Here is a 24,616-nt window from a genome sequence, read left to right on the forward strand (position 1 = left end):
TTCTCAGTTGTAAAATGGGGATACCTTCTAGGTTTAGTGTTAGTACTAAAAGACTTCGTGTAAATGAAAACACACTGTGATCTGAAAGGTGTAAACAAACATTAGATAATATTATAAATATAAAGCATGTAATAGTAGTAAACATTTACAGAGTCCTTACTATGTTCCAGTGCTTTTAAACAGTATTTTTAAAAAACTATTTATCTTGTAAAATTTCAAACATATGCAAAAGTAGAGAGAATAGTATTAAAAAAAGACAAATGATAAAAACCCACGTTGTAATAAGCAACACTTGGCTAGTCATTTATTACCTATACCTCTCTTCCCCATCACTTGATTATTTTGAAGCAAATTTCAGGCTTTTCATGACTAAATACTTCAGTATGCCTCTTTAAAAGATAAATATCTTTAAAAAATAATAACACAATTCTATTAACATATCTAAAATATAACAGTAATTCTTTTATATCACCAAAGTCAGAATTGAAATTTCACCAATTGCTTGATAATGTTTTTTCCAGTTGCTTTGTTCAAATCAGGATCTCCCCAAATGTCCATATATTGTATTTGACAGATATGTCTCTTGATCCGTATAGATTGCATTTGGTTGCCTTGTCTTTTAAGCCTCTTTCAATTTCTAGGTTACTCTTCCTTCATGCACTTATCTAAGTGCATTCCATGCATGAAATCACACAGTCCCTCCCCAACACTATGAAGTAGGTAATATTATTATCCCCATTTTACTGATGAGGAAACTGCCTACCAGATCAGTTAAATGACTTAAGTTCTCAGTTATTGAGTGTCAAAGCTGGGATTTGAACACACAAATTTTATCCACTATACCATGTTTCATATAACACACAGATCTTTCATAAGTGCTTCCAAAATACGTATTGTGGCATATTGGTCACCAATAGTATGAAGAAGCATTTCGCTCAAGGCAGACTAGCACTCATGAAGAATTATATATAGGGAGGGTGGGAGGGAGGGAGATGCAAGAGGGAAGAGATATGGGAACATATGTATATGTATAACTGATTCACTTTGTTATAAAGCAGAAACTAACACACCATTGTAAAGCAATTATACTCCAATAAAGATGTTAAAAAAAGAATTACATAATATGTTCTATTATTGAGAAGGGTGAATCTTTTACATTTTGATTCCTTGCATGTTTCAGTGACTATATTTTTATTCTGCTCCATATCACCCTCCTTAGTAGAAAGTAAATGGAAAAGGAATGCAAGTGCTTCTCCCTGTCTCAGGGCAAAAGCAAAACAAAACTAGCTTATCGGTTTCTTTTTTTGATTTAAAAAAATCATATAAGCAAAAGCCATACAAACGCTAATTATAGATATAGTAGAAAATGAGGTAAATTATAATAATCTTTAAGCTTACATCTTTGGTATATATCCATCTATGTGTTTGTGTGTATGTACATACACAAATATATACATACACATACATATATATTTTAAAAAGCAACTATATAATCATATTATACAAATTGTTTTTTCTTTTTTTTTTTTAAGCATGTTAAACACGAGGTTTATTTTAACTGAGTCCACTATGTGCTATACTGACAGTAGATACAGGGCCAGAATAAGGTTGTAAATATTCATACACGTGTAAAAAAACTACAACTTACACATACTTTATTTACTTGATTGAAAGCCTTGTGGTACATAAAATGCTTTCTATAGTTGATCTCAGCTTTGTTCCCACTGAAGTGAGTTGTATCTGGGTTTTCTGTGCTCAAGACTGCTCAATTGCTGCTGCTGCCACTGTTGGTTTGTTTTCTTTCAGGATCAAGGTGGGTACTTTCATATAAAATCTTGTTTTTAATTCCTTCTCTGTCAAGTCTTTCCTGGATTCTTAGCTTTGCATAATTATACCTGCAGTGGAACCAGCATCCTAGTCACCAAGATAAATCCTCACACTCCGGCGTTACATGATCTAATTCTACCTCCCCCTTCCCGGGCTCCCCGTGATCCGGCGCATCCGCCAAAGGGACAGTCGGCGCCTCCCTACAAACTGTTTTTTAACATGATTTTCTCACTGGAATATATTTAGATACATGAAAAAAAAAATTCGTTCTTTAAAATAATACGTGACTATTGCAAATATCTAAATGGTAAAGAAGACATAAAAAGAAAAAGAATTCCTCACTAATTCTACTTCCCAGAGTTAAATAAAATTACTCATTTAAAAGCTAAGTAGTATCCTATTATGTAACTGTACCATAGTATACTTAACAGTAACCTTATTATGGATATTTATCTGATTTCCTACAGTTATAAATAATGCTGCAGCAAATGTCTTGTATATGTCAAATAAGTTCTTGAGCTTTTTATTTTTTTCAATTTCCAGGAAAACAGAGTCTAATCCTTCCCTAACTTTCCCATTTTTAGTACTTTGACCTCCCTACCCCTGATCCTCAAATTTCACATACATAAAAAATGTCAAAAAAGGGTTGGAAAAAGAAACATAACAAAACATGTAACACATAGGAAGAAACATTTGATGCCAAATTACCTGTGTATGGGAGAATGAGTTAATGTTTCAAAGAAGAAGGGAAAATACAGTTTTAATCCTGGATATTGCAAGGGTGGAAAGAAAGAAAAGGCTCAATTGGAATTTACTGCCTTTAATTACATTTAAAGGAATGACTTAATTCTGACAGCTCAGGAAAATGGAATATAAGTTAAGAGTCATTTGGATTTTGGATATGTTAATTTAAGTCCTAACTTTGCTTCTTACTAATCATCTGTACTCAGAAATAGTCAATGCCTCTAAGTCAGTTCTCTCATCTGTAAAATAGGTTTAATAATAGTGCCCTATGGGATTGGGAAAAATTAAATGTGATAATGCATGCACAGCTGAATTCCTAGCACATTGTAAATATAATGTAATTTATATATATATAGTATTATATATTTAGCTAGAAGACAAAAAAATACCTTTAATATCTAAATGTGAAATGTAGTGATCAAGCTGTAATCCTGAATATGCATTCTTTTTTTTTAGCAATTAAAATATTTCATGGATAATATTTTTGCTTTCTTATTACTTTATGTGACAGAAAGTAGAGTACTTTGAGAAAAGTTTAATAGGCCAGAGGTTGAAATATATAAGAATTTGCAGAGGAATAATATGATTCCAGGAGGAAAAATGGAGGTGGTCTGCCTGATGGCGTTTTCTGTCTTTGGGTGAGGATTATTCTATAAGGGGCAGAGGATGTGAACATTCTATACTGTGACCTGGATAAGATTTGTTATAGAATTGTCAAGTGAACTGAACAATATTTTTTTTTGAACAATATCTTTTATCCTTTGTATACTGTACAGTTTAAAAAGCATTTTCACATAAGTGAGCTCATCTGATTCCTGCAGCAGCCTTATTGGGTAGGCAGGGCGAGCATCAGGATACCCTCTTCGCTAACCAAGATTCCATAGAACGAGGGCCTTGCACAAATTTATAAAGCTAGATTTCCTGATGTTTAGTCCAGAGTTTTCTCCGTTGCACGCTCGTTTTTCCCTTTCTACACTCAGTCATTCCACAAGCATTTATTGAACTCCGGGATGATATCAAGACTAACAGACTAACTTCGGCCCAACCCCATACCCCTTTAAAAGCTATCCCAGGGGAAAAAGAAGCCCATCAAAGACATTCCTGAGAAAACCGATGTTCATCTGCGTACAGAAGACAATGAAAAAAGGTCAATGTGGCAGAACTAGCGTTGAACTGAAATTGACAGTTCCTGCGGCGCGAAACAGGGACTCTTCCCGACAGACAGCAGGGGGGTGTCATCGCGGGTGGATGGCAAGCTGCACGGGGCCAAGTGGCGGGGTGGCGGCCGGAGGGGAGCGAGCGCGGCGTGCGTCCCCGGGGCCGCGGGAGGCGCGCGGCGTGTCCCCAGGGAGCGCGGGGTCGGTGGCGCGGCTCCTCCGGCGCAGCTCATCCCCGGCGGCGCGGCCCGCGGCTCGGCTCCGCCCGCTCCTCCTTAACCCGCGCGGGGAGGCGGCGGCGGCGGCGGCCCGGCGGGCGGGGGCGGGGGAGGAGCGCCGAGCGCGGCGCGGAGGCCGGGGAGGAGCCGGGGCCTGCAGCGGAGCAGAGCGGAGCCCGAGCCCCGACCGAGCCTTGACACCATCCGTCCGCCTCCTGGTTCCCCGGGAGCCCGGACTGGCCGGAGCCCGAGCTGTGGCGGCGCGGGGAGCGCCACGCGCCGGCTGGAGCGGAGCGGACGGGACGGGACCAGAGAGGAGGCGCGGCCGCCGCAGCAACAGTGACGGGCGTCGGGAGCCGCGGCCTCCCGGCCCCAGCTGCCCAGGCCAGCTCCGGGAGAGCGGGGAGTACGAGAACCCCACCCTCGGGGGCAGCCCCAGGAGCGGAGGCGGGAGCGGGGACGGGAGCCACCTCTCCCCCGGCCGGAGAGATGACCCTTCGCGTTCGGGCGAGGGAAAGAAGAGACCTCTCTAGGGGACGAGTCTCTTCTTCCTAGAGGCGAGGAAGATCCCCGTACCGGCCCGGGGATGGAGCTCCCGAAGTAGAGAGGGGTGATCCTTACCAAAGGCAGCGAGTGAGACCGCCCCGGCGAGCCTCCACTCCTCCAAACCCACACTCCTCAGTTCTGGACTTTTGAGGCATAAAGGAAGGGGGATATGCCTATGGAGTAGACACCCTCCATCCCGTCCACAGGGGAGAGGACTCCTTACACTCAGCGGGAGAGGACACTCCAGGGAAAGAAGAGGACTCGGCTCTCAGCCTTTCAGGAGAGGGGAAGAACTCCCCCCGACTTCCTTGTACCTAGACAGTGGAACAGGGCAGAGCCCCTCCGCTCAGATCTCCAGCGGACAGAAAGAGGCCTCCACTCCCGACAGATTCAGTTTGGGGGGGAGGGGGACTCCCCCAAGGGGGAGGAGACAACTCCCGGTTGGGAGAGGCTCCTCCCCTCGTCCCCAGGGTCACTGGCCGAGTGTGGGGACTGTGCCACCTTCCCCAGGTGGGACCTCCTTCTCCTCCCCCTCCCCCTCCCCCCGCTCCTCCTCATCGGGGGACCCAGTTCCCCTCCCCAGCTTGGGAGGCTCAGCCAAGTACAGGAAGAGCCACTGAGGATGAGACTCTTCATCTGCCTCTGAAGAGGGGAGTCCCTCCAACCCCAAACTCCAGTACCAAGTGGTCCTCTCCCTCTGCTGGGGGGGACTTGGAGACAGGTCAGTGCTTTCTTTCTTTCATCTTCTCTCTGTCATCTTTAGGCACTAGTGGGTGTAGGGGGCTGAGATGGTGACTCCTGGGTTTCATTACTGGGGAAGGTAGAGTAACAACTCGAGAACCTTCTGGGAAATGTGTTCTGAAGCTACTGGATTCAAGCCCTCATCTTGCTGCAGAGGCTCTGAGAAATGGGTTTCTTAGTGTTGGGGGACTAAAGGGATGGGATTCATTTGAGGTCCCTAGGGAAGTGTATGTTTTCATGCTGAGGGCAAAAGGGATATCAGAACACACCTGCATCTTCAGCACTCCATCCACACAGTGTAATAATGATGGCAAGCCACATCCCAGCCAGACTCCCATGCCACCCTCCATCCTTGGGCCTTTTCATGCAGAGAGTGGGCTCCCACTAAAGTCGTGGTGGCATTTGGTGGCCTGGCCTTGTCTGGGGCTTCTGTTGGTATTACATTTTCTTACCTGTAACCCTAGGTCACTTAATGTCCACCAGAGCTGTTCTCTGCAGCCCACTGTGATTACTGCTCCCTTGACAAGAAAACCAGTCTGTCTCCACTCACCCTGCCTCCAGCACCAAGAGGCCTCCTCTCATGACATCTGCATTCCTGGCCAGAAGCACAAAGTCCACAGGGAAAATGGGGATCCCATGTCCCGAGGCAAGAAGAAAGGGTGCAGGGGAATGCCAGCTCCTGGGTTGAAGTTCTTCCCTAATGTTGGCCGGGTACCACTGCGCCAGTGCCCTACACCGCTCCTGTCTTGCTGACAGTTCCCCAGGAAAAAGCAGATCCTGGAGGGGAGGAGAGGAGGGGGAGGGTTGCCGCCCAGCCTCCTTCCAGTCTTCCATCGAAATCAGTTGACTGCCAGGGAGATTTGACCCCCCAAGGAGTTTCCTTTCAGAAAAGCACCTAATAGTCTCACCCTCTGCCTTCCTGTTTCTTGTTCAATTCTGGGTCTCTGGAACCTTGTATGTAAGTTTTCTTTCATAAGATAATAGCAGGAATCATCAAAGCCCAGACTGTTCAGAAAAGGCAAGAAAAAGGTGCCAGGAACTCCTTCTGGCTGAGCCTGGGCTGTGGGTTTAGTAGCGCTCTGCCTCTCAACCTGGGATCCCTAGCTGGGTGCCTGCTTTCCTGCCTCACCTTTAGGAAATACCTCGTCTCCTGTAAGGGGCATTAGGACCCCACAGAGAGTCCAAGTGGGAGGCTTCATCTTATTTGGGTTTTTATGTTTCCTCCTTTCTCTGTCTGGGCCCTGGGTGGACTATCTGAGTCTCTAAGTACATCCACCAGGTCCTGGAAGTTACCTGTTAGTCATGGTCAGTGAGACAGGGCTCTAATTCAGGTTTGTATGGCTGTGCTGTAGAATGATGTGCGTCTGTTTCTTACTTCAGGTGGATGTGGCTCTATCCACATCCGTGCAAGGTGCGGGGACAGGTACACGTGTGCTTTTCAGACTTAGCCTCCAGTTACCTAGAACTGTGCGTTTCTGGTAGGCCTGTGAGAGCAGGTGCCCCTGTGCAGGAACGTGGAGAGGGTGCTGGTGAGAATGCCCAGCTGGGAGGAAAGGCTTGGCCTGCGCTGTCCAGTGGGAGCGCTCATGGGTGGCTGCCTGAGAGTCATCCCACGCAGCAGGTCAGCCCAGTCTCAGGCTAGGACCACTTCTTAGAGCTAGGACTGATCAGAGAGCTTCATTTCTGATGTTTCTGGTCTAAAAAGCATGAGGATCCTTGGCTCTTAACTCCAGAACTCCCTCCCCCATGTTTTGAAAAGAGCCAGCTCTGTGGAACAGCAGACTATTTCTCACAAAGTACTTTACCAGATGCTGGAATGCTACTTGTTGAATGGCTCAGAGTGAGCTGGACCACAGCACCTGCAGGTGTCTCACTGCCACACAGTGTAACTGGCCCTGCTGGGACTGAGTTTCCCTAGTTCTCCTTGCCTCCGTGGAATGAGTTAGAAACATATGGCTATTGAGTTGGAGTAGCTATGCTTAGAGAGTGCTATTTTCCAGATCATGTCTTATGACTAGACCTAGTTCCCCCTGAAAAATAAGGGATGATATTCCCCCATTTCTTCATCCTGGGGAGTTTACTAGTCCTGGCATGGGTCAGTCCTGGGGCCACACTCCCCCTAAAGGAAAAGTTTGAGATTCTGACATCCTGAAAACTATTGAGAACTCAGTGCAGGTGTAAACCACTGCAAGTTTGCTACTTCCAGGCTTACCGTATGGTCTGTCCATTTTCTAATTTTCAATTTCTAATATTCTCCTTTTTCTCTCATTCAAAAATGGTAATTGCTATACTTACATAACACTAGTGCTTTAAAATTTTTAACTCAAGGTAATCCTCCCAACAACCCTAGGTAGGTACGGTTATCACCTCTGTTTTCCAATGAAGAAACTACAACACAGAGAGGTTAAGTAACTTGCCTGAGGTTGCACAGCCAGTAGGTAGTGAAGCCAGGATTGAAACCCAGGCAGCCTGGCTGGTAATCGGTAATGTGGCAGACTTAGCCACTGTTCTATTCGTTTCTGCATTATGTACAGAGCAGGAAGTTATCACTCCTTAATGTCTGACCTTGGTACCATACAGAGAACAATTACTGACCTTTCAGAGAAAATGGGAAGAAAACTGTGCCTATTATTTTGGGTCTTACATGTCTCACCCAGGATCAGTCCTCCCCCCCCCCCCCATAGAATGTCTTTCTGTTCTTCTCTGCCTTTCTCCCAGTAGTGTACTGTTCATTAGACGTTCCGTGGATGTGATGGAGCCTGCCCTTTGGCTGCCTTTCCCAGTTTCTATGGGTATTTCCTTTCAGTCTTCCAGCTCGCAGAGAAGAACGTAGCCTGACTCAGGTTCTGCCCCAGCCCAGTGGCACGAGGCCCACCTGGAGAGAGAGGTCTGGGTAACTAGGTTGGTTGGACTGAGAAATGGAAGTACCTTTTGTGTGCCTTTCTAATAATAGCCCTCAACATGAGCCTGGAGCCATTATTTTGGGGAGTGTGGAATGTGTGGCAGCCACTGGCTCTTTAAGCTTCCTTCACGTCCCTCCAGGAATGAAGCTTGGACAGTGTTTATGACTGCATCCCTTTCATTGAAAGGGGGAAACTGAGGCAGGAAGACTTCAGGGAGCAAGGGGCGGTTAGGGACATTTAGTGAGTTAATGTCAAGGTTCGGAATAGAATCAAGGAACCTCACTCTCTGAGGTTCCACACACTGGGCTGCCCTTCAAGAATGGGGAAGTGATGGGGGTGAGGAAGTGGGATGGGTTTAGGAAGAACGGTGCTGAAAGATCAGAAGGATCTTGTGCTGCAAGCGTCTATCGGAAGGTATTTTGAGTGCTGGGCCGGTATCTGGAGGGCTGGCTGGGAGGGTGCTGGAGAAAGGTTAAATTTAACCTCAGTGTCCTAACCTGGTACTGGGGAAGTGCTAGGGAAGGGCATAGAACAAGTAGCAAAAGGCCAAGGGTGCTTCGCTTTCCGGAATTCACAGTGATTGGCACTGCCTTTGATTATACTCTCATGTCCCTCCCTGTCCAATGTCTGGAGAGTTTCAAATGAAATGTCCCCTGAAGCCTTCTGTGTACTTAAGGTGAGACTTCCCAAGGATCTTTAGCAGGAGACAGTAGGGAATAGGGTAAAACTTCCTTACAGACCCAGGAGAAGCCTGGTCATCATGAACCCGCTCGTTGCCATGTTCCCGTTCGGCTGGGACAACCCAGCTCCAGGACCAGGTGGCTGCGCTTCGCACCCTGCTTTACCCCAGAAGCTGTGCTGCTTTGACGCAGTAAAGTGCTAGGAGGGCTGAGGCTTCCTGGAATGCTTAAATGTCCCTATTAGTTTCCAAGTTTCCATGGTTTGGGGGCAAGATGGTGGTGGTGGGATGGGAAGGAGAGTGGTGGGGAGAGGAGCTAAGGATAAAGGGGAAACCCCATCGTGGTGCTGTTTCTGAACAGGGCCTTTAAAGTTTTTTCTCCAGTCAAGCGGTTCTTGGGTTGCAGTTGGGTCTCATGCTGCCCAAGCCCCCGAGGCGCTAAGGTGTTTCCTTGAGCCTTCGGGAGTGGGCGTGTTGCTGGTGAGGAGCGCAGGGCAGGGGACATGCGCGTGCTTGCAGAGACTGCGTGGGTGGGGAACTTGGGGAATTGGGAGATGAGTGAGAATGCTGACCCTTTGGAGAATGTCTCCAGGGGAGAAGAGTCACTAACTAGAAGAGTGAGCCAATAGCCTGAAAGAAAGATGTGTTGGAGGCGGAGACTCGGGTAGGCAGGCATATCTGCGATTGAGCTTCTAACTACAAAGTGTGTGGATGTGTGTGTAGTTGTATGTAACGCTGGTGCGTATTATCTGGGTGTGGATTTAGAGGTTATATACGGAATAGGTTTTCTGTCCAGGATTCTGAGGCATGTTAGCCTTGGCTCCTCTAGAGCGACGCCTCGATGGACCCTCAGCAGGGGTCCGAGGAAGAAATCCTAGCTGGAATCTGGCCGGCTGTGCAGGCACGAGCCGGTCAGGCAGCAAGCGCTTGGGGGGTGGCTGGCATCGACCCCAGGGGAGAGCCAAATGGCTACCAAGTGGTTCCTGCCAGCCTTTCCAGATTCTGCGATGCAGATCTCACCCACCGTTCTTCACCTTCCCCCACCGAGACGTCACTCTAGCTGCACCTCTCCGCCTGCAAGAGCGCCCAGGCTGCGTGGGTGGCAGCAGGGCGTGCAGACAGCAGGCGTAGGCGGGTTGGCAGCGTCAGGAGTTTGCATGGAGGTGCAGCGAGCGTGCGTGCCAGGCCGGGAAGGAAGGAGAGAGGAGGAGGGCGGGAGAAGGGGAGCTAGCCCTTAGCCCCAGAGTGGTTATTTTTAGCCCGGCGATCTGATTGTTACCGGTGAGCGCAGCTGGGTGTCTCCCTGGCTCAGTGCAGCAGGGCAGGCCGAGAGGTGGGAGGGCCTTGCCAGTGACTTCTTCCTGGTGTCGGTGTCTGTGGGCGGGAGCTCGCCAGGGGGAGCTTTAAAGGTGCCAGGGCAGCTGTGCTCGGGCTCCGTTCACTCTGTGTGTGACTTCGTGCCCTATGGGTAACGTTATGCCGTGTATCTCATTGTGATCTCTGGTCGTGAGCCACTGTTGACGTGTCTGTCTCGCATCTGTGCTTGGCTGGTTGTCACATGTAACTTATGTTGGGAAGTATGTAATATGCCTCATGTGCACGCGTATGTGGGATAAAAAGGAACTAACGTGAAACATCTTTAAAAGTGTTGGTGTGTGCTTCATCAGTGTATACTTGTGTTTACTCTGGTTGTTTTTCTTTACACATTCACCCGTGCTATCTATCTGTGGATGTTGAATGTAAATATAACAAGCATCACGTAATTGGAGAATAGACTTTGGCTGATTTTTTTTTTTTTAATTTATTTATTTATTTATTTATTTATTTATTTTTGACTGTGCTGGGTCTTTGGTTCGTGCGAGGGCTTTCTCCAGTTGCGGCAAGTGGGGGCCACTCTTCATCGCGGTGCGGGGACCGCTCTTCATCGCGGTGCGCGGGCCTTTCACCATCGCGGCCCCTCCCGCCGCGGGGCACAGGCTCCAGAAGCGCAGGCTCAGCAGCCGTGGCTCACGGGCCCAGCCGCTCCGCGGCATGTGGGATCCTCCCAGAGCAGGGCTCGAACCCGTGTCTCCTGCATTAGCAGGCAGATTCTCAACCACTGCGCCACCAGGGAAGCCCAACTTTGGCTGATTTTACCTGCTATTTATTTTATTTTAAAAATTTATTTCTACATAGTTTAAAAAAATTATGTTATAGGGCTTTAAGTGAGAAGAATTGAGGGAATAGCTCAGTTTGGTGGGTGGTTTGATCTCCTTTTTAGTCCTGTGCGAAGGGAGAGGCCTCTTGGCCATGTTCCACGTGCAGATGTAGAATAAGTACCAGTCTATCACCTGGTAGGTAATTGGTGACGTATCCATTTGGGGGTTCTGGTAACACCTGGTCGAGGGCTATTCCAGGAGAGGAGTCTTCTACAGGAATTAGAGTGGGAAGAACCTCTCCTTCCCTTAAAGCCCTAGGATTTGTGTATTACTTGCCACCAGTAACCACAGGTAATATTTGTCTATTCTGTTTTCCTCTTTTTCCTCTTCTCTGCAGAACCCAGAAGTACCATGGCTTCTGACCTAGAGAGTAGCCTCACCTCCATAGACTGGCTCCCCCAGCTGACCCTCCGGGCTACCATTGAGAAGCTTGGGAGTGCCTCCCAGGCTGGGCCTCCAGGCGGCAGCCGCAAATGTCCACCAGGCTCACCCACAGATCCTAACGCCACCCTGAGCAAAGATGAGGCAGCCGTCCACCAGGATGGCAAACCCCGATACAGCTACGCCACCCTCATCACCTATGCCATCAACTCCTCTCCAGCCAAGAAGATGACCCTCAGTGAGATTTACCGCTGGATCTGTGATAACTTCCCCTATTACAAGAATGCTGGCATTGGTTGGAAGGTGGGACGGCTTCTATACCCTGAGATGATTCTTAGCCTTGACAACCTTTTCCTCTACTTTTATTTCTTCCTATAACCTGGTCCAGTTCACTCTGAGCGTCTCAGAGATGTGTGAACTTAAAAATCTCAAATCTCCCATCCGTTACTTTTTTTCCAGAGTTGAACAACTTCCATAAGGTGTATCGGGGAAACTCCAGTGATACCGAGCCACTAAGTATAGTTATGGGGGCAACAGGATGCTGACGCTTATCAGACCCTCTTATCCTCTGGTTCATTTCACAGATATTTATTGCCACTCTACTCTGTTGAAGTCACGTGCAAAGTGTGGCATTGCTCCATCCTACCTAGAGGTAGCATCTCATCAGGTTTGCAGAGCTTCATTCCACATAGTCGTCATCTTTTAAAAAATTGTGTACGAAGAAAAAGAATAATATAATTAGGTTCTTCCCCAGCAGCTCATCCACCATGCAAGGAAGGAGAGGATAAGTTGTTTGGCTGGAGATAAAGGAAAAAGGGGCCTCCCCTTCCAAGCAAAGAAGGAAGACTGATGTTCTCAGTCCTTTGGAGCAATCACTCGCTTGCCAATTGTTGAGTAGGAATGGGGATTTAATGTAGGTCTGTCACTCTGTAAATCACCGGCTGACATACAGACCAGATGATGAGCTGGAGACCGTTGAAAGCATTTAGTTTTTCCTTTAGAAATATGTTCCTGCTAGCTGCCACAGCCTCCAGCCACCTCACCCAAGACATGTAGCAACAATATTTCTTTCCTCCAAATGTGACCATTCCATGGGCTGTTGAGAAGACAAAGGCGAACTGTGCCTTGTTTCACTCATAATTTATATCTTGTTATCATTTACATCATCAGTTTCTGCTTTTTTTTTTTTCTTGGCCACACCACTCGACTTGTGTGATCTTAGTTCCCCGAGTAGGGATCAAACCCACGCCCTTGGCAGTGAAAGCTCGAGTCCTAACCACTGGACCGCCGGGGAATTCCCACATCATCAGTTTTAAAACATTGTTCTTTCAATACTGATAGAATGAGTTAAGGGACTGGGCAGATGTGATTTTTTTTAATTGAAGTATAGTTGCTATACAATATTATGTAAGTTATAGGTGTACAATATAGTGACTCACAATTTTTAAAGGTTATACTCCATTTATAGTTATTATGAAATATTGGCTATATTTCCCATATTGTACAATATATCCTTGCAGCTTATTTTATACACAGTAGTTTGTACCTCTTACTCCCCTATTCCTATATTGCCCCTACTCCCCTCTCCTCACTAATAACCACTGGTTTATTCTCTATATCTGTAACTTTGCTTCTTTATTGTTATATTCCCTAGTTTGTTGTATTTTTCAGATTCCACACGTTAGCGATATCGTACAGTATTTGTCTTTCTCTGTCTGACTTATTCCACTAAGCATAATGCTCTCCAAGTCCATCCATGTTGCTGCAGATGCAAAATTTCATTCTTTATGATGGCTGAGTAGTATTCTGTTGTGTGTGTGTGTGTGTGTGTGTGTGTGTATGCACACACTCCACATCTTTATCCATTCATCTATTGATGGACACTTAGGTTTGGGCAGATGTGATTTTGAGGCATTTATATACCTGTTATTAGTTGGGTGGAAAGATTGAAAAACTATATAATCAGCTTTCTAGAAGCACCTGGTAGTCAAATTTACAGCCATTACCTCTCATCAATTTAATTGCTTCCTTTTTCTTATCTCATTGCTCTTGCTATCTGATAGGTAATTTCCTCCATAAGTATAGTTAAGAGGTGCTTTGTTTACCCTGATACTTGAACTTTAGTGTGTGTTATATCCCTTTGTGTCCGTCTGTGCACTACTGGAAAATTTTCTGCTTTGCACAATGCTCAAATCTAACTTGCTTCTCTGCTTCTCCAGAATTCAATTCGGCACAACCTTTCTCTCAACAAGTGTTTCCGGAAGGTGCCCAGACCTCGGGATGACCCTGGGAAGGTGAGATTCTGCTGTAAGCGGTGAAGGGAGGAGCAGGAAGGAGCGAGAAGTAGTTGACAGCTTAGAGTCCTATGGCTGTTTTAATTACCCAGAAGAGGAAATCATGTTAATTAGAGAAGCAGCTTTATTTTTTTCCTCAAAGGAAGAGCTTGGTTATCAAGCAAGTGGGTCCCCGTGAGAGTGAATGACTAAGGAAGACTGAAATTTTTTTTAAAAGAAATATTTATTTAAAAAATGGACTTTGATGCCCCCTTTTTTGTGCATGGTGCTCTTTCTAGATGTAAAAGGTGGGCTTAATAACCTTTGTAGGAGTTTTTCTATATAAAAATCCCATGATTTTTTACCTTCAAAAGAGAGACGGGATAGATCATCCTCTTTGTTTGACAGCTGTGGATGCTGAAGTCCAAGAGAGTTTTGCCTCAGATCACATGGAAGGGAAGGGTTGGTCTGGACATTTCCAGCTCTTTGAACTAGATGCTGTGTTCTGTCCCTCTAGTATGATCGAGGCCTCAGTGAGCTGTTAGGACAAATTTATTCCTCAAAAATAGCTGGTACCCTCAGGATTCTATGTAAATTTCCAGTCCTTTTTCATTTCTTTTTTTTTTTTAAGGTTCCAGATAGATGATCTTCTTTAATGTTAATGTTATTTTTATTTTTTTAAATTGAAGTATAGTTGAATTATAATCCAGTCATTTTTAAAAATATAACTCTTTTTTATGTGAAAATCCCTTCAAATGTCTACTTTTCCAAAGGTGGGAATTTCCGTATATAATGATTTTTTTTTTCTTTATGGGGATGGGTTCTCCTTCTAGGGCTCTTATTGGACAATCGATACCTGCCCTGACATCTCCCGGAAGAGAAGACACCCTCCAGATGATGATGTAAGTCTCCACCTCAATGAGACGCCATTTATGGGCCAGCTGCTCCTTCCACATCTTTGCCTGCTTCTTCAGTCATTTCCTAAATTTGGGGCCAAGGTCAAATACCAGCAGGTGTGGAACCATCGGTCTTGGGAGGATGTTTAGCATCTGCTTATAGATTTCTCTTCTTTCACAACCCTCAGCTATCCCAGGACTCACCAGAACAGGAGGCAAGCAAGAGCCCACGGGGAGGCGTTCCAGGGAGTGGAGAAGCCTCACTGCCTCCCGAGGGGAATCCTCAGATGCCACTCCAGAGCCCCACATCTATCGCCAGCTACAGCCAGGTAGGAGGTGGAGGTGGCAGGGGATATAGGGATGGATGGATGGATGGATGGATGGATGGATGGGTGGATGGATGGGTGGATGGATGGGTGGTTGAGTAGATTCATATATCTGTTGGTTCAAAATTATGTGTTGAGTATCTGTGCTGTAGTAGGCAGATAAATTGGGAAAGGAGAAAGGGAAAGAGGGAAGCTGAGAGAGAGATGGAGAGAGAGAGAGAGAGACAACAAAATTTTAAGAAAGATCAGAAAAAAAGTGGTGAGAAGACAAGAAAGAGAGCCAAAAAGGTTATGAGAAAGGAAAGATGACTATGGATGTAGCACAGGAAAAGGGCAAGAAGCTACATCAAGATAGGAACGAATGAGAAAAGAAGGAGAAAATGATGCTCATTCATTGAAAAGGTGGGAGAGGATGAAGAGGACAGGCAGGAGAACTTGGTGTCCACTAAAGGGTTGTATTGGTCCCTCACGTAGGACACGGATCGAGTCTTTCTTACCTCTTTCTGCAGGGCACAGGGTCTGTGGATGGCGGAGCCGTGGCAGCAGGGGCTCCAGGCCGAGAGAGCACTGAGGGTCCCCCTCCCCTGTACAATACCACCCATGACTTCAAATTCTCCTACTCAGAGATCAATTTTCAGGATCTAAGCTGGTCCTTCCGCAACCTCTACAAATCCATGCTGGAGAAGTCCTCTTCCTCCTCTCAGCACGGTGAGTCTGGAGTGGGGAGGGGAGCAGAGACGTCCTTGGGTTTTTGAACAGATGGGGACATTCTCTTCTTTCCCTCTTTCTTACTTGTAACACAAGGAGAGGTTGATCACTGGTCAGGGAAAGCATGTCATGAGCCAAAACTGCTTGGAGTCAGAGCTCTTCTGGCTTAGTTCTGAAGGACAGCTGTTTCACGAGGCGGGCTAGGTCATTAGTTTCAGTAAGTGAGTTGGAGGAATCCCCCATCTATTAGAACTAAGGGCTGTGATTTTATGGCTGCCAGCAAGTCATTCTGAGGATGGCCACTAGGGGACAGCAGTAGTTTCCTTTTCCTAAGGATCCCTGCGTTTCACTGTGAGAAGAATTTATTTTTTAGCGTATTTATGTTAATTTTTATTAGGAACAATTTCAAACAGATGCAAAAATAGAGAAAATAGTATAATAAACCCTCATATTTTCATTGCCCAACTTTACCAGTTACCGATATGTTAAGCTTGTTTTGTTTACCACCCAGCTTTTCTTTTAAACGGAGGAATTTAATGCACATCATTCTACCTGCAAATACTGGTTCAGTATGCATCCTTAATGATAAAGACTTTTCTTTTAGTTATGCATTGCCACGATGACTCCTAACACAGTAAATAATGCTTCCTTAATATAAGTTTATATCTCATCCATACTCAAATTTCCCAAATTAACATATGAGAATGATTTGAAGTCGTTATTGGGAGACTTTTTGAGAGATTGTCTGGTTCAGTGCTCTGTGATTCCTGTTTCTTAAGTTTTTATTTTTTATTTTATTTTTACATTTTTTTTTTTTTTTGCCGCACCACACGGCTTGCGGGATCTTAATTCCCCGACCAGGGTTTGAACCCATGCCCCCTGCAGTGGAAGCACGGAGTCCTAACCGTTGGACCACCAGGGAATTCCCCTAAATTTTTAAAAAGAATTTAGAGGTAGGGATGAAGTCAGGACTTTAGGTGAATCATCAGATCTTGTTCTGTCCAGTGGCCTTGGATAGGCGACCGGAGATGAGTGGAATGATAAAAAGTGGTTAGGAGTCACTTTGGGGAAAATTGTATTAATTGTCATTAATTGTCTTTTATATCCCAGGGGATTCCTATCTAGAGTTGTGTTGCTAGATTGCAGCATTTGCTTGAGAAATGAGTCCAACTCAGGTGATTTGGTTGATTGGAAGTAGGGAGCTTGGAGGGCTCCCAGAAACAAAGGGAAAAATTAGATGGAGCGAGGACAGCAGAGTTCACTCAAGTTTAATCACGGCTGAAAGCCCGGGTCTCCATCTCGAGCTCTTCCCTGCCCCATCTGTTTGAGAAATTCATCCGTCCCCAGTCTACTGCGCACCCGGACTCCGTTTTTCGTACTGACTACAAGGAGGCAGAAGCCTGTAGGACAATAAGGGAAAGGAGAGAACAGAGGCCCATGGCTTTGTTTTATTTATAATTTGCTTTTGGAACTTTACCTGATGTCCGATGTCTTTTGCAACTGTGATTCCAGGACTACATCCCAGATCCTTGAAAAATAGCATGAAAAGGTGCATGCTGACCTTTTGGCTAAAATTTCAGCGGTTGTCGGTGCTGTCGAGGGCCTCCGTCTGTCGGTTAACCCTGCCGGGGGGAGGAAGGGGGCCCAGGGGACCCTGCTGTCCCAGAACGTCCCGTCTCCACCCAGTGGACGTCCTGAGCGATGCGTTGCCCCACTCACGTACCCGCTTCCCCCCCCCCCCCCCTCCGCCCCTCCCCGCAGGCTTTTCGTCTCTCCTGGGGGACCTGCCGCCCTCTAACAACTACTACATGTACCAGCAGCCGCCGCCGCCGCCGCCGCCCCAGCCGCCGCCTCCGCAGCCGCAGCCGCAGCCGCAGCCGCAGCAGGCACCCGCCCAGGGCCCCTCCGCTGTGGGCGGTGCGCCCCCCCTGCACACCCCAAGCCCAGATGGCTGTGCCCCACCAGGGGGGAAGCAAGCGGGGGCCGAGGGCTACGGGCCGCCCCCTGTGATGGCCATGCACCCACCACCGCTGCAGCACGGCGGCTACCACCCTCATCAGCACCATCCCCCCACCCACCCTGCCCAGCCGCCGCCGCCGCCGCCGCAGCAGCAACAGGCACAAGGCCAGGCTGCCATCAACAGCACTGGCTTTGGTGAGTAGGGAGGGTGCAGGGAGACCCTAGAGGACTGCGGGTTGAGCCCCCTGTTCTGACTCTGGCAGGAGGTGCGACTGGTTAGGAAGTTCACAGTGGGTCTTGTAGCCTCTCTCCCGTGAGAGCTCGTCTGAGCCGCGGAGGTTGCTGCTTAGAGCTCTATATTAGAGAATTCTTGGATAAATCGGGATGGTTTTCCATATTCTTCTGTCCATGAGCTTGGCTGTCTGTAATTAAAGCATCGATAGCTTTGTTTGTCCTAAATCTCCAGGGAGGGAGAGTCCAAAATTATCTTGGTCATGCAGCTGATAACCTACGTAGACGCAAGAATCTTGCATTCAGTAGTCAATCTGCTGTCAGTTGGCGGCTGTCGTACCCCTCACTCTGTCTCATTACCACGTCCCCCTCCTCTTTACAGCCTTTCCTCCTGACTGGTGCTCCAATATTGACTCCTTAAAGGAAAGCTTCAAGATGGTGAACCGGCTCAACTGGTCCAGCATTGAGCAGTCACAGTTCTCAGGTCAGTGATCAAAGGATGGTGCCTGGAGGGAAGAGGGATATAGGGACGTGGAAAAACCCAGTGGAAGCCGGAACCAGGAGGGGATGGTTAAGTGAAGCTTGAGGATGGAGGATTTCATGTTACACAAGGTGGATAATATTGATGCCCTCTTCAAGTTAGTTTTAATTAATTTTTGCCTTAACTCAAAATATGACGGTGGTTTATTCCACTGAGCTTTATCTTCAGGAGAACGAGGCTGTCAGGAATTCAGCACCCTGGACCACTATTTTGTAGTTTTTTTTTTTTTTTTTTTTTTTAAGAAAGTTGTTTTTTGTTTTTTTGTTTTTTTTTTTGTTTTTTTTAATTTTTATTTATTTATGGCTGTGTTGGGTCTTCGTTTCTGTGCGAGGGCTTTCTCTAGTTGTGGCAAGCGGGGGCCACTCTTCGTCGCAGTGCGCGGGCCTCTCACTATCGCGGCCTCTCTTGTTGCGGAGCACAGGCTCCAGATGCGCAGGCTCAGTAATTGTGGCTCACGGGCCCAGTTGCTCCGCGGCATGTGGGATCTTCCCAGACCAGGGCTCGAACCCGTGTCCCCTGCATTGGCAGGCAGATTCTCAACCACTGCGCCACCAGGGAAGCCCTATTTTGTAGTTTTGTCACCATTTACTGACAGTGTGACCACGGCTAATTCACTCAGTCACTTTGAAACTTCTATTCATCAGAAAGATGGAAATTATAACAAGAATTTACTAAGGAACCAAATGTAAAATAGATAGCTAGGGGGAAGCAGCCACATAGCACGGAGCTGTGCTTTGTGACCACCTAGAGGGGTGGGATAGGGAGGGTGGGAGGGAGACGCAAGAGGAAAGAGATATGGGGATATATGTATATGTATAGCTGATTCACTTTGTTATACAGCAGCAACTAACACACCATTGTAAAGCAATTATACTCCAATAAAGATGTTAAAAAATTTTTTTAAAAAGAAAAGAATTTAGTAAGGGAGAAATAGAATGAGAGTTTGAAAATGTAGGACTCTAACAGATGTCAATTATTGGTAACGCATATAATCAGCGGTGTTGATTGGCCATGTAGTTGGAGCAGTGAGTTGGGCATAGAACCGCTAGGGGCACTGGGGCCTCTGCAAGGCTAGCCTTTCTTGCTGCTCTGTTTGCAGAGCTGATGGAGAGTCTGCGGCAGGCAGAGCAGAAGAACTGGAGCCTGGACCAGCATCACATTGCCAATCTGTGTGACTCCCTCAACCACTTCCTCACTCAGACTGGTCACGTGCCCCCCCAGGGGGGCTCCCACCGGCCACCCGCCCCCGCCCGCATTGCTGATTCCTGTGCCCTCACTAGTGGCAAACAGGAGCCAGCCATGAACCAAGGTACCGCACAAAGCAAGCTGCCAAGGAGGTGGAGACTGGATGATGAAAAGGAAGGGGGATGAGAAGGGCAGAAGAGAACTGAGAGACATCAGCTTATGAGCAGTGATCCAAATGCCAAAGAAATAGACCATATGATTCCTTTTAGATCTTGATCTGGGAGGTCAGGGTTACTGAAGAAAAGGGAAGAGGAAGTCCCTGTTCCAAATTTGTGTCTCAGTAACCCCTCCCTGGATCGTAATTAGGTGGAGTTGTGATTCTCTACAGTTATATGGTCTTCAAACTGGTGAAGTAAGAGTCGATGATCACGGTTCTGTATTTGTCATCCTTCTGATAGCTGTGATATTGAACTCCACTGGTATCGGGTCCCTTTGTGCCCTAAGTGGTGAGGACTGATAGCTTCTGCAGAAAGCCTTGATGCCCACAGGAGCTACAGAACAGAGCAGGGAAGGGAGAAGAGATGAAGGGGAGCAAGAGTATTTTTTTCTCCCTCTCTATCTGACTCTGCTTCCTTGAATACGATGGTCCCACTCACTTAACTCTTGTCTTGCTTTGGCAGTGAACTCTTACGTGCACCCTCAAGCCCCCCACCTCTACCCGGGTCCATCACCAATGTACCCACTTGCCACCCAGGACTCAGCAGGATACAATCGCCCAGGTAAGAGCCAGGAAGCTTGTTTCACCACCAGCGAGTCGTTTGGCTTTCCTATGGCTCCGAGTCTGCATTCTTGGCTCTTTTGCCTGCACCTGCTGGGAGGGGGTGAGCCTTCCTGATTCTCAAGGCTGGAGGGTGGTCCACCTGCTAGGGAGGTGTATGTCATGGGAGACTAAAGAAGACCAACTTACTTTAAAATGAGCTCGTGCCGGCAGTGATGAAAGGAAGTAGAAGCATGGCTATAAACAAAAGATAGACGTGTAGAACATTTATGCCTATCTTCGGAATCTAGGTGGGAGATACACTCAGACAAATGACATGAACATGTTATGCAAATGTACCTGCTTTGTGCCCACGTCTGCTTTCTTGTCTTCCTGACCTCTAGTATCAGGGTTCTGGGATTGAACTACCTCTGATGGTGAGAGTAGGTGGGGAGACCCTAAATTGCCATAAATACTACAAAACGAATAGATCCTTCACCTTTAAATGCACTTGAGAAAAATCACTGTTATCATGCTGCCTAACCACAGTGTTTTCAATTTTGGAGGAGATGTTCAGCTCTTTGTGCATGTATTCCTTCTCCGTGTGATTTTTTTTTTTTTTTAATTTTTTTTTTTTAAAGGATTTTTTTTTCTTTTTTATTTATTTATTTATTTATTTATTTATTTATTTATTTATTTATTTATCTATTTTTGGCTGTGTTGGGTCTTCGGTTCGTGCGAGGGCTTTCTCCAGTTGCGGCAAGTGGGGGCCACTCTTCATCGCGGTGCGGGGACCGCTCTTCATCGCGGTGCGCGGGCCTTTCTCTATCGCGGCCCCTCCCGTCGCGGGGCACAGGCTCCAGACGCGCAGGCTCAGCAATTGTGGCTCACGGGCCCAGCTGCTCCGTGGCATGTGGGATCTTCCCAGACCAGGGCTCGAACCCGTGTCCCCTGCATTAGCAGGCAGATTCTCAACCACTGCGCCACCAGGGAAGCCCCTCCGTGTGATTTATATACAAATTTCTGTGTTGCTATTTCATGTAATAGTATATTCTGTATGTTTTTTTGTCATTATTACATAGTCTTCATAAGTATAATTTTTTTGTTGTTTTTTGGCCACCCATCGTGGCTTGCGGGATCTTAGTTCCCCGACCAGGGATCACACGCGGGCCCTTGGCAGTGAAAGCGCAGAGTCCTAACCACTGGACCGCCAGGGAAGTCCCCATGAGTATAATTTTTAATGGCTGCATACTGTGACATTGCCATGTGGCCTAGTTTACTCTGAGTCTTTCCTGAGATCTCACTGAAGTGGTGTCTGGAAACAAAAATAACCCTGGGCTGATCAGGACAATAGTTTCCCCAGACCCTCCCCATGGTGGTGTTTGGGGTTGACCACCGTCCATCAAGATGGATAGAACGGCTTCCCATCCACTCTCCTTTTAATCTCCTTCTCTCTTCCCCACAGCACACCACATGGTCCCTCGGCCGCCAGTTCCACCTCCTGGGGCCAGTGAGGAGATCCCCGATGACTTCGACTGGGACTTGATTACCTAGTGCATCTGAGCGCCTGGCCATCAGCCCAGGGCTGGGTGGTGAAGTCTGGCAGTGGGGAAAGCACAGCCCCAGCCCATCCCTTCCGCCCTTGCCTGTATATAGATATATATCCTCTTTTTTTTTTTTTCTTTCTCTGCCAGAGAAGCCACCGCAAGATGCTGCCGAAGATAACCCCCTCTTTTCTGCCTCATTCTTCCTCTTCCTTCTTGTTTTTCTCCTAATTCTTTTATTATTATTCTTATTATATTATTATTATTATTATTGGTTATATGCTGTCTCTGGTCTCCTGTCCCTCCACCATGGACCACGTCCACCTCTTGCTAATTTAAAATCATCTGGCTGGAAGGTGAGGCCATGAGAGCCACAGAGAAAGGTCTCAAATTTTGATTTCCCTTTCGTGTTGGGAAAGTCAGCGCTAGTCCCACCTTTCAGCCCCACATTGTTTTCTGTGGATATCCGTTCTATCCAGGACTGGAGAAGCCACGTTATCAAGTAGAAGGGATCTAAAACACTGCTTGGCAGCCATGAATTTGCAGGTTTTACTCAATGGTGCTAATTTTGTCCTCTGAGCTCTTCCTTGTCCCTTTATTTCTCCAGTCCTACTTCTGCTGAATCTCATTCCCCATCAAGGACAAGAGTGATGGTGGTGGCAGTAAAACCCTAGTGGAATAAGAGGTCTGGGTTGGGTCGAGTAGAATATCGTAGAGGGGTGATGGAATATAAAACAGTCAGAAATTGCGTCTATGCTACTCTGTCAGATAAACTGTCATTGGCTTATTCCTGGCCTGTTCTCTGTAGGAGATAGAGTCGGGCTTAGCCAGAACTCTGCTTCTCTGGTGGAAATGAGGACAACTCTTCAGCATAGGTTCAGCTTTTTGGAGATGGTTTCAATTGAACCATTTTGACTTTTAAACATCATTTTCTCTGGAAATTAACTGTGGCTTTTATTTGCATTTACCAATTATCCTTTCACCCCCTTATCTCATTCAGCAAATATTATTTTGTCCTCCTTTAGTTGTCTGCTCACCTCTTCCACCCATGGTATTTTCTTCCCTCATTTTCTGGCATTCTCAAGAAGGGAGAGTAACCCATTATTCCTTGTAGTCTCACCATGTCCTAGGGCAAGACGGGAATCTCTTTCCCACCCATCATAGCAGAACCAAACCTACAGTACTGGTGGCAGGAGGGTGCGGGGAGGAGAGGGGAGCTGGCATAGACATGGGTGGAGAATATTTCAGTTATTTAACTATGTAGGCAAATGCTTCTCTTGGAATCCAGATCATTGGGGCTGAAGCTTTTGCAATCAGCCTTTTGAGGGGTGAAGGGAAATTGGTAGAGGGGAATAAGTAACCTAAAGCAAAGAGCTCCATGAGGGCCAAGGGAGAACCCCCAGAGATAGGTACAGGGATAACTTACCTCCTTTAACAAGGAGTGGCCATGATTTATTGCTGCAAAGTACTTAGTGTATATTTGATATTAATCATTGAATTTTAGTCATGAGAGGGAAGAACAATTTTACTTCCGTTTTTATTTTGCTGAATGTTCACTTTCTCAAAGCTGCAGGACAAAATGTACGGAATGGACAAGGCCACTCTCTCTGTGATTTCTGCTTTGTGTTCATATTCTTTTATTTACCCATGCTTTCTGCTCTCCTGCTTTTCCCCCTCATCCGCCCCTTTCTTTGTAAGGGATTCTATATGAGAGTTTGTTGAAGACGTCCAGTGAGGCTGAAGTCAGGGGGCAAGAAAGGGCAGTTAACTAAACAGCACTTTATTTCTTTGAAGTTCTTTGTAAGAAGTAGGGGTGTGAGTGGTGTGAATCCCCCATGGTGTCGGAGGGCAGTCAGTGGGGTTGAAGTATGCCGTAAGATTTCCTCTTGGGGAAAGGAGAATTTCTCTTGAGGGTGGTGACACGCCTTGGCCCAGTGTCCTTATCTGAGGCGTGTCTTCCTTATCCTTCCAATCAAGGTGCCTCCTACATACAACGTCCCATCTGTTCTCCCTAAGATTCCCCCTTGACAAATCATCACTCTTTTCTAAACCCCTTTTCTACCCAGATCCATACAGGATTTGCAAGGGTAGACTAAATCAGACATGTAAATGTCTCTTGTTTATATTTCATCTGTGTCTTCTGGGTCATTAAGAAGGGTCAAAAACGAGGGTCATTAAGAACTCTGGCAGGCAGCCAGAGTAACTGAAGTCTGGGGCTAGGGCTGGAGATTGGCCGTCAGGCCTTCTGGGATTTTAGCTCCTCTCCACTAAACCCAGCCTTGCTAAATGGCACAGGACAAACCTGACCCTCTTTGGGCCTCGGTTTCCCCTCCCCTCCATGAAATGGAAAGAATCCTACTTTGTCTTGTTGGTCCAGCGTTGCTGGCCGTGAAAGTTTTGTCATTGTTGTTGTCTTGGGTGATGTGTGCAAAACTGCAGGAGCTCACTGCCTAAAAGAGGAAGTAAGGGAGAAAGTGGAGGAGAGGGACGGAAGGAGCAATTCTTTGGTATTGATCCACCCATCCCTGCCTTTCTCTCTTCAACCCCCATGTTTCTGGTTTGGTGAGTCCTTCATACCACCCATAATGCTTTGCATTGGTGCAGGCTGGGGCGGGGGGTGTATGGTCTCACAAGTTGTTGTTGTTTGCATGCTTTCTTAATAAAAAAAAAAAGAATGTTTATGGTTTTATCTTCCTGGCGCTGGTCTCAAATTTGTTTTTGCCAGGGTAGGAAAAGAGAAACGTGAAAGCATTTGTCTTCTATTGCCCCTCTTCACCACCCCTCACTGGGTTTGATTAGTTG

General features: G+C 46.7%; 1 protein-coding gene across 2 annotated transcripts; it reads left to right on the forward strand.

The window, feature by feature from the left end:
• Window positions 1-4,044: 4,044 nt before the first annotated feature.
• Window positions 4,045-24,503, forward strand: FOXJ2 (forkhead box J2). 2 transcript variants are annotated; one of them, XM_057556959.1, is made up of 12 exons: window positions 4,045-4,352; window positions 4,699-5,213; window positions 11,351-11,697; window positions 13,614-13,688; window positions 14,501-14,569; window positions 14,752-14,892; window positions 15,399-15,597; window positions 17,359-17,751; window positions 18,170-18,271; window positions 19,428-19,637; window positions 20,194-20,292; window positions 21,736-24,503. In XM_057556959.1, exons 3-12 carry the CDS (start codon window positions 11,365-11,367, stop codon window positions 21,822-21,824), a joined length of 1,710 nt encoding a protein of 569 aa, XP_057412942.1. In that variant the 5' UTR covers window positions 4,045-4,352; window positions 4,699-5,213; window positions 11,351-11,364; the 3' UTR covers window positions 21,825-24,503. The 2 variants fall into 2 exon arrangements, with proteins under 2 accessions (XP_057412942.1, XP_057412941.1); XM_057556958.1 differs by having other exon boundaries at window positions 4,045-5,213.
• Window positions 24,504-24,616: the final 113 nt, after the last annotated feature.

Source organism: Balaenoptera acutorostrata, chromosome 11 (genome assembly GCF_949987535.1).
Source record: "Balaenoptera acutorostrata chromosome 11, mBalAcu1.1, whole genome shotgun sequence".
In the NCBI taxonomy this organism is placed as follows: domain Eukaryota; kingdom Metazoa; phylum Chordata; class Mammalia; order Artiodactyla; family Balaenopteridae; genus Balaenoptera; species Balaenoptera acutorostrata.